The 10,344-nt window shown below is 39.1% G+C and overlaps 1 protein-coding gene and 1 non-coding gene across 6 annotated transcripts in view; both read right to left on the bottom strand.

Annotated features, from left to right (window-relative positions):
• Positions 1–10,344, bottom strand: part of LOC131313432 (uncharacterized) — a 30,101-nt gene that overhangs the window by 1,248 nt on the left and 18,509 nt on the right. For 3 of the 5 annotated variants that reach the window (XM_058341737.1, XM_058341745.1, XM_058341752.1), the window contains 5 exons: positions 9,606–9,878; positions 9,418–9,491; positions 5,853–5,959; positions 4,936–5,051; positions 1,048–1,125 (listed from right to left, as the gene is read on the bottom strand). In XM_058341737.1, coding sequence (XP_058197720.1) covers positions 1,048–1,125; positions 4,936–5,051; positions 5,853–5,959; positions 9,418–9,491; positions 9,606–9,878 — 648 coding nt within the window. Of the gene's footprint in view, positions 1–1,047; positions 1,126–4,935; positions 5,052–5,852; positions 5,960–7,716; positions 7,803–9,417; positions 9,492–9,605; positions 9,879–10,344 lie in introns of those variants that run through there. The other 2 variants (XR_009196199.1, XR_009196201.1) reach the window with 2 other exon arrangements.
• Positions 645–752, bottom strand: LOC131318331 (small nucleolar RNA snoR100). The gene has a single exon (XR_009197654.1). It is a non-coding gene; the product is annotated as a small nucleolar RNA snoR100 (small nucleolar RNA).

Here is a 10,344-nt window from a genome sequence, read left to right as displayed (position 1 = left end):
CCTTCTATTCCACCACCCTTCCCACAGACCATCTTCTCTTTGTTTTCAATTCCCGTGGGTTATAAGTTTAAAAAGCGACAAAAGAATCGAGTGTCCAAGCATTACAGTTATTTTTTTTTTGAAAGGCAAAAAAATTTCATTAATCTCTGAATATGTTACAAAGATTAATAGGAATAAGGAATGAAGACATCAAATCCCTAGCTTGAGACCCAAGAGATCTACAACACTAAGAATAATCCTGTGCCCATCTGAGACCCAATCCCCAAGTTTGGCAAGAAACCAAACACGCCGCAAACAAAAAGGGGTAAACCCAACATTAAACCCCAAACAAAACCCTAACCCAACCAACCCCCCCCCCCCCCCCCCCCCCGGCAGCCGCCGACCTCCAACCCGCCACCAATCAACCGCTGCAGCCAAGTGGCCAACCAAAGGACTCACCGCCGCCGTCTCGCTTTGCCGTTAGGCCAAGAGAACCAAACAACAACATCACATAACCCATCTAGTCCCCAATCATTGGGGGTATGGGCGGGGGATGATTGGAGACAGACCTAACCTTTGGCAATATATGCACAAAGTGGCTGCTCTCAGAGTACCACTGAAACAGTGGCCCCCCTAAACCTCCAAGAACCGAGGAGCTACAGAGACATTTTGTTGTAGAACCATGCCCCCAAATCAAAGCCAAATGGCATCAGCGAGGGCAGGCCTAGAGACCCAAATCAATTTATGTGCACATTACCATGCTTCCTTCATTGATAGTCCAGAGCATAGGTATGCACACTCCAAGAGAACCAAGCATTACAGTTATAAAAATGCATAAAGGAAACCATGACCAATTTGCTTTCATTTGATTGTGAAACTATCCGCGCGCGCGCACACACGCAGAGATGCAGTCTAAGAATGCAACAGCAACTTTACACCCACAGAAGCACACCAAATATTCAGCACGACTGGAGTGAGTCATTTTCTTACAAGACACTTACAAAGTACACTCATGTAATTTTAAGTTTCACTGAATTCCAGGTACATCTGCAGATATACGATACTTACTTTGACAAGAAAATCCATTATAGGTTGATGACTGCTGTTTGAAGCAAGGGCAAGCAAATGCAGCATGGTTGAAGTTAACTGTAACAACCAAGCAAACATATCAGACAAAAACAAAGATTCATCAAAGTTATTTACTATTGGTACTTCTCAAAATGATTTGATATCAACATATAAGCAAAAAAAAAAAGAGTAGTACAGCAGTTGGGGCTTTCATTAACAATCCCCAAACTTTGATATTGCATCCAATTATTTTATTCTAGATTGCATGAAGTTTTAGTTAACTAGGAAATCAAAAACATTACCATTGCCGAATATTACCATCACACATAAGCATAGAGCTTCTTTTATGTGTCATTCAAAGTTGATAAATGGAACTTGAGTTTAGTCGTGGCCTTGTGTTAGGGTTGTGTCCCTTTTGCACCACCTTTTCCCCTTCTCACTGGTACTTCAATTTTGGTATAAGAGCTTAGGCTCAAGATACCATCTCTCTTACACTCCCCCTGTTCTTACTTTCTTCACCGGTACCCTAGTTATCCGAGCAACCATCGTAGCACCTTCCCACTCTGCCTTCCTCATTGCTCCAATCCCAGCGTCTGCTCCTCTTTCTTGTCTTGTTATCTTACTCAGGGAGCAAACCTTCGATCTAAAGCAAGTTCCGTTTTATTGCTAGAAAGCCACTGCGTATCCGACCAAACCTCCAGGTTCTTGCAGTCCTTTCTGTAACTACAACCCAACACCAATGATCCATCCCTCTATAACATGGTCTCAGGTAGAACTCAACCCTAAAAGCTAGCTATCGAAGTAAGAGTGCCTCACACTTATGTACATCTTATTACTTTGGTACCGAGGCAACGTGGGACTTCGCTTCACACCCTTCCTCACGCGTAGCGTGCTCACACGGCAACACCTGTCGTGTGCAAGCCTAGGACACGCACCCTATCCATCTCTGGTACGTAGTCCCAAAAGCTTAAGCTGTTGAATTGACAGTGCCCTCAAGCTTAAGTTGTTGAATAGTATGATATACATTGTTTGGCCAATTTCCTACCAGCTTAAGCTTTTGGACTACAGGTAACTTAACATGGTATCAAAGCTCAGGTTGGGAGAGGTCTTGGGTTCAAGTCTTTCCACTTGCATTTGTTTACCATTTATATTCTGGTTCTTCCCTTCATATTCTTTGTAGATCTGTCTATGAAAATTTGTATTTCTACATGCAAGACAGGGTTGCACGTGACGGATGTTGAATAGCTTGATATAAATTGTTAGGCCCCATTTCCTAACAGCTTAAGGTTTTGGGACTACTAGTAACTTAACACCCTCAACAGACAACATTGTCAGAACCCCAGTTCTGCCAGAGCTTTCCCGGACACGTCATAGTGCAACAAACCTAGCCCTCTTTGAATCTTTTTGCAACCCTTTCAAATCGCGAACCCACTATCCTAGGCTGCCAAGGAGAAGACAACGTATACATTGAAAGCTGTTATGAACTTTTCGTAACAGAAAATAAAAATAGAAGAAAGGCAGAAAAGAGTCCCACTTCGAGGGGGGAAGACCTCCGATTGGTTTTGATAGAGGAGAACCGGATCTCTGTACTTCACAATGAAAGACTTTCATATCAATATTCAACTTCCTTTCATTGACAGATGCTATATTTATATACCAACAATGATAACATCCACTAACCCACTCCCCTATAAACTAGGAAACTAACATATCCCACTACTCCTAGCACTACTTAATTGTTACATGAAAAAACTAAATACAAAAATAATTAATACATAACAATCCTACCCCCTTAAGGTCAACCTTGCCCTCAAGGTTGAATAAAAGTTAATTACATTATCCACCAGGATCCCAGCTTCTAATATGTAGAACACTCACAATTACACAACTGCCTTCGTGCAAAGAAACGAGATTTGAAGAAACAACCATCTTGAACATAGTTTCAAAGCCACTGTAAATCTTTTGATTTTCTTCCACATCTTCCTCCAACTTCTCCTTGCCACAAAGCATTGAAACCAACGTGATCTTTTCCATCAGGTTTTCACCACATTTAAGATGCTGAGAATCCGAACTTACTTTTGACTCACCAATTTGGTCAGTGCCATTGTTGTAAAACTCACCATTGCCATGACTTTCAGTTATGGCTTGTGAGTTCTCATCTTCCCATAGTGCCACTTGAATCGTCAATATTTGATTCAGCTTCTCAACGAACTCTTTGATTTTTTCTGCGATTTTTTGTTGTCCGATAACAAGAGAATGAGCTTGAGGTTCCAAGCGCGTCCCTCGTTGATCCATATTCCAGCTTTGATGAAGCGAAGGATCGATGGCTCTGATACCACTTGTTAAGCGACACTTCTCTCCCTTTCTTCTATTTTTATTTGTTAAGGGTCTCTCCCTTTCTTCTATTTTTATTCTGCTACGAAAAGTTCGTAACAAAAGCCTCAAACTAACCTGTCAACTTGGGAACCATCTCAGAAGATCATTTTCTTTCCACAAGGATGCTGAATATGTCGGAACAGAATTTCAATCAAGTCACACATCACAATATACCGGGCCTGTGTCATGATTATGTGGGAAAAGATCAAGGCAATCCTACTGGAATTGGGCATGACTGCAATATGTTTGTCTAATGTTCATGTTCATTCCCATTTCAAGAGAAAAGGCTCCTATGTGTTCTCATTACTTGGAGCCTAAGGATCATATGACAACACATAGAACTATAAGAAGCAATGATGGACATGCTTCATAAAATCGGTAGAATGACCTTAAGTGGCTCACATAATTGCATTTGCAAGAAACGCAATTTACCTCTTAAACAAGTTATGTTGTGTCAGTAGATTTAGTATGTCTAAGGTCAATATCCAAATGCCACTATGATGAGTGGAAATAGGAAAGAGAAATTCATAACAATGTTAGAGCAGGTGTCTTCATCTTTTATATAGCCCCAATGATTACGATACATTAGCCAAACTATAACTACAAGAATATTTAGAGTACAATTTACTCTTAAGAATGTTAGAATCATCTAAGAAAAAAGAATATTTTAATCCAAGATGCTAAATAAAATATGTTGTGTTTTTATTGTGGCTCCACAATCCAGATGTAAATTGTAGAAATTTTATATCCAACCCAAAAACGTAAGTTGTTATGTGGCGAGGTCCCAAACATTATGTTTAGTGATCACCCATTCCATACCCAAGCAATGTGAGATTGTATTCCTTAACATTCCCCCTCACGTGCAGCCACATTTGAGGTTTGTCACATGTAGCCTCTTTTTGGGTCCATCATTATGCAACTTTTTTGTTGATCTATCATAGTGGTTGAGAAAATTGTAATTTTATTTAAAATATAGGATGGAATGGGCCCCATGCTGATACCATGTTAAAGCATCCAACTCATACTAGTTTTGGAGGCTATAGAAAATCAATGTAGGACAAGCTCTAACACTCCCCCGCATGTTCGACTCCTATCTTGCATGTGGAGAGATAACCAAAGGATCCATAACATTGGGAGCATAAGGAAACAAGGTGCACTTACCGGACAAACAACAGGGCAATTAATCAAGAGAGTCATGTCCAAAAGCCTAGGTCTGATTCCATGATAAATTGTTAATCACCAACTCATCTAAAAGCTCAAGCTGTTAGAGAGGGGTAACTTTAGTATTTATACCCTTAACACCCCCCATCACGTGTACCCAGGCTCTCCCCATAAGCCTAGCTATGATATCATGTAGAAACTTTATATCCAACCCAAAAACTTAAGCTATTAGGTGGAGAGGTCCCGACATTATATTAAGTAATCACCCATTCCATACCCAAGCAATGTGGGATTGTATTCCTTAACAAGACTAATTGGTATTCCGCAATGGAATTGGTTTCAGGTGCTGACCTGCTTCTCAAGCGCAGTCCTATATCTGAAACTCGATGGCGTTATCTGGTCTGAACTTAAATTCTCGAGCGCAAGCTCCACACCCTGAATGACATCTGAAAATGATCCTCCATAGTCTGCAACAGAAGCATGGGATCGAATAAATTTCCATTATTGTATGAGTTCTGCATGGAAAAGGAAAAGGAAAAGGAAAAAGGCTGTTCTTGAAATAAAGAAATTTACATCCATTAGATGTAGCAGAAATAAGTTTAGGTGGCATGCTTTGATCTACTACACAGCATATTCAACTGAAATGTGTGAAATGAATGGGTACTGGGCAGTTTCATGAGTTGTAAAGGCAGGAATACAAACACATTAAGAATCTTGAAGCAAGTATTCCTCACTTAAGGATCAACTGCTGCTTTCCCACAAACCATACTAGGACACTGAAATAGTACAAAAATAAAATAAATTGCACTCTCAATAGGAAGGTCGCATGGAAAAAAGGCTCAAGCTGTGGTAGAACATGCTACTTTTTGGGAATTTGGTGCATTTTTTTAATAAGAAAAAAGAAGCATTGGGTGCAATTACAAACACATTTCAAACATGGAGGTCTATTGGGCAATAACAATGGACATATGAAAATACTTGCATAATTGAAAATTAAAGGTCACAGAATACAGGTGCAACATTTATCACAACTGCCTCTCATGGATGCAATTTAAGTAGAAGGAACTAAAACAATCACAAGAAGGCCAAGCATGTTGGTCAAGGTTGTGAAAAAGAAACCGAATGGTTTGATATGGCCCCTAAATAGCATACTAGAGAAAGAAAAAAAATGCAATGTGTCTTTTTGATAGTCGAAACACAAGCAATCACAAGCACAAGCACCATTACAGTTCGAACATGGTGAAATGAATGTACAGAGAAATACTAACCAAGTGTTGTTACTGGCACCGCCAAAGCAGCAGCAGCTTGGATCCTGATCTTATAGTTAGGAGAATCGCGAAGTAACACTAGAAGAATACTAAAAACAGAAGGAGCCCTGTACAAAAAGTATCTTAAAACAGACATCACTACTCACAGAACCCAGAAAATAATAGTTATAGCAAAACAAGAGGCGTCCACATCATGTAAAACAAACACATGATCCTAACTTAGTACACCATATTACACTACGTTAACAAAAACGCATCAGAAAGATGAACAAATATGGATAGACAACATTAAATGAATCTGACAATTGTGATTTGAAATCAAAATACAACTTGACTCAAATTCAAAGATGAGGTTAAAAGAAAATGAAACACTACACTTCCAAAGGGCAATTTCGATGGCAATCTATACAAGCAATCTTATGGACAGTTTAATGGTAGAAAATTGACAGCTGAGGCATTCAATGTCAAGTTCTATTCTTTCATTTGAGGTTAAGAATTAAAGACAGAAATTTAGTGGGCTACATGATGTATTGTGAGTTTTCCTCAGAAACTACAGGAAATTGGGAGGAAATCAATTCCATATACTCCCTCCGTCCCATAATATTTGTCCGATCCGCAAAACGAGGACTATAAAATAATGTATTTCTTTCAAGAAAAAATTCAAATTTTTTTCATAAGTTAAAAGAACTCGTCAAGATCTAGTAAATTGTTGAATTTTTTTCCAACTTTTCTTACAAAAATTGTATTATTTTTACGTCTCCGTTTTGCGGACCGGACCGGACAAATATTATGGGACGGAGGGAGTAATAGTTATGTCTGATCCTTATTTCTTAGACAAGGGTTGAATCCCATCTTAGGATCACCAAGGCAATCCTAATCTTCTTCTTTTCTATATGTTACCTTTTCTCTGCCAAAAAATACCATCCTAAAAATCTAGGACTTCAAAAACAACAAGAGATACATATAAAAAAAGTCTCAGTAGTCAGTACATCAAACATGAGATTTCCAACTCGTCAACCTTCCTAAGGTCATTTTTCTGACAAAAGTCCCTGGGTATGTATTGAACCTTCAAGAGGGCAAATGTTGCATTCTTATCAAGGATAAAAGGAAGCAAAGCTGCAAAACTAAAAGGATAACATCAATGTGCGCATCAAGGAATCACAACCAACAAAAGTTTTAACATCCTGCTTATATTTCAAGCTATAGCAGGCAAAAGGAGGAAGCACTCTGCTTTCTAAACTGACCAAATAAACTTTTTTGTACAACATGCCGACAATTTCTAAAAATTGCTAGGCGCTACTCAAGTGGAAAAGGGGTGCCTTGGTGCCAACTAGTTGGCCGCCTAGTGCCTAGACGGGGACTAGGCGATCGACTCTCAGAACACCGCATTCCGATAAAATATGACATCTATTTTCCTAATCATTTGTGCTTTGGGCATGGCTTTGGAACCTGTTATCCATCGCAGCCAACTAAGTTCCATTAAAAGCCAAATCACATTAGGCACACTCAAAGTCACCTAAGTATATGCTGCGAAGTAAGTAGCGAGCCCAAAAAAGGTATTCCAGACTCATGGAAACTAATCAAAGAGGATTATGTGAAATATTTTACCAGTCAACCAAGACATAAACCAACTTATATTCTATTCGATTTGGAAAACTTGTGGCATAGTTCTCCAGCTATAACAAGTAGATAGAATACAATAAATATATAATATGCATATAATTTGTATACAACACACACACACACACAAATACCACATCTTAAATGTACAGAATCAAGCTAGGAAACATTACAACTTTTCTGGTGGTTACTAATTATTAGGCCTACGGTTCTATATGATAAACATCAAAGTAAGGAGTCTTGCCTGAGGAAGAATGAAGTGCTTTGCTGCACATGGCAAAGCATAAAGCACTTTTTTTTCATTTTGCAGGTCAAGGGTACCTGCAAAGGCTATTGGTTCAAATAAATTATTCAATTGAAACGAACTCTATTTATTGGTCAAAACCAAATAGAACAGGACTGGCAGATGGATCCATCAACCTACTTGTGTGAACTACCGCAAAAAAGAAGGATAAGGGTCACCAAAGCAGGACGTATAAGGAAACAAAATCCTGCCGGACTTCTTAGATACGACTTCCAAATAACTTGGAACATTCCAAGGCTGAAACTTCCCGACTAAAATAAGCAAAAAAAGTGGAAATCCCCATAAACTTCAACATCATGTCATCAGGAAGAAAAAGAGAAGTCAGTGCCTTCCCAATTTTCAGTAATCCTCTGCGTACATGGCTAGACCATCTAAATTACAATTTCACTCATGTACCAAAGGTCCCAAATCACTTCCATACAGATCATGGCGGGCAAGAAGAAAGGGAGGATGCCAATAAATTTCCTCCTACCTCTCGTATCCTTTTAGTATTTTTGACATGAAAAATTAGATTACTTATAAATTGACAAAACAACTTGACTAACCACTGAAGTAGTTCACTCTCGCTTCCCACCCAGCCCCTCCACCATCAACTCTAACAATTACAAATTCCTCCTGATTGGTGGACCACCCTAGCACTAAAAACCTTTTTTTCCTTTTCTTTAGATGTTTCATACTTATATTAAATTACCAATTATCCCAAAAGCTTAAACTGCAAGGAAATGGGCCCAATAACGTATATCATGCAATTCAATACTCTCCCTCACGTACAAAACATCATCCTTCATGTGGAGATGCAAATACAGATAGATAGAGCGAAATAGAATACAAAGGGGGGAAACCTAATGCAAACGGCGAGACATGAAACCAAGACCTCTCCCCACCTGAGCTCTAATAGCATGTTAACTTACCAACTGTCCCAAAACCTTGAACTGTTAGGAGATGGGCCCAACAATTTATATCAATCTATTCAACACTTATTGATGGAGCAAACCTGGTTATAAATAGTTTGTGGCCTAGTTTCTCCCTTTTTCTACCAAAGTTCTGTCAACAGAAACAAACACAACATGAGAAGAACCTACCATCAATGACCCCGTATAAAGTACAAATACTTCCAGATGGGACAGTGACAACAGTGACGTGATTCTTCCCTTCAAACTTGTCATATCTTCCCTTCACATCTGAGGGCGACAGTGACGTGATTCTTCATGATAGAGGTGACACTCTTTTCTGCCACCTTTCAAACCCTAAGCTATACACAACCGTACAAATAAGAGGAATAGAAAACAAATCGAGCGGAGGTAGAGGCGATGGGAGCGTCAAGGTAGGGAGTGACCTAACCCCAAGGATGTAGTTTTATGTCCTCGGTCCCCCCTCCACAATATCCCTCATACTGCCACTACATCCAGAAGAATGATACAAGATGAATCAATCATATGGAAAACTGTTTACTGCATATGCTTATTTAGTTCCTTTTTAACCCGAAGAGATGTTCCTATTAATCCCTTCAATCTTCCAATTTTGTTTTCAACAATCAGAACAAGATACATCATGAGTTTCAACATCAGAGTTCTACACATAGAAACAAGGTATCAAGGATTCAACATATGAAACATATAGATGAGCAAAGAAATTCCTTACCAATCCATATCTGCCAGTTTTACTGTTTCGTTAAGAAATAAGTGGCTCAATGCGTGACAAACATTCCATTGGACCTGCTTGTAAAAGCCATTCTTAGCTGGGATAATAATTGAATGACGACCAAATAAAAGTGTGATTGCCACCCACCTAAATCAAACCCTTGTTTTACGTAAAAAGAACAAGGATACCTTCACATTTCCAGTTGCAACACAAGAAAGAAATGCCTGCACCATCCTTCCTAGCCAAAGTGAATCATCCAAAAATGCCCCCTGGAATGAACTCAATACAGATTGTTGCTTTTGCCTAATGCCAAGATCACTCCTGGCTGGCAACTTTTCAGCACCGCTAATTATTTGAGACAAACTAACACCATCCACTGGCTCATCATCAACACCTGACTGTTTCGAAAATTGGACAAACCTTGAAAGATTTCCAAGAGCTCTCACGGCATTTGCTTTGATCTAGTTTTAACAAGGAGAATAAGAAATAGGAAATTAAGTAAGAAAGAGACAAGTACTAAATGTAACTACCACAGGAATAACAAAGAACTTGCCAAAAATGTCTTATCAGAGGAAATCTATTGAGCAAAAAGATGGCACATGCAAACGCAAAACAATTATTGTGGCTCTAGTGAGTTGATTATGAGTTTAGAAAACGCATACAACGCACAAAAAGCTAATCAAAATAAAAATCCTTGGAAGACAGATGGACACGCTAACACGTCCTTTACACGCCACCCAGTCACAGACTCGTGGATTTATACGATGAAATGTTTGAAAATAAATCAAGTGTCAGTTGTATTGGATGGCATTTGAAAATGTGTAAATCCGTGTCTTTGCTGGGAGAGCTTCTAATGGTGCTCTCCAAGTCAAATTTTATATTAGGCATAGGGACGATACCCGTTCATGATTGCAGAGATTAAGAATC

Source organism: Rhododendron vialii, chromosome 2a, assembly GCF_030253575.1.
Source record: "Rhododendron vialii isolate Sample 1 chromosome 2a, ASM3025357v1".
NCBI classification, from domain to species: domain Eukaryota; kingdom Viridiplantae; phylum Streptophyta; class Magnoliopsida; order Ericales; family Ericaceae; genus Rhododendron; species Rhododendron vialii.
Note: the sequence above shows the minus strand (reverse complement) of the source record. Positions and strands in the feature narration are given on the sequence as shown.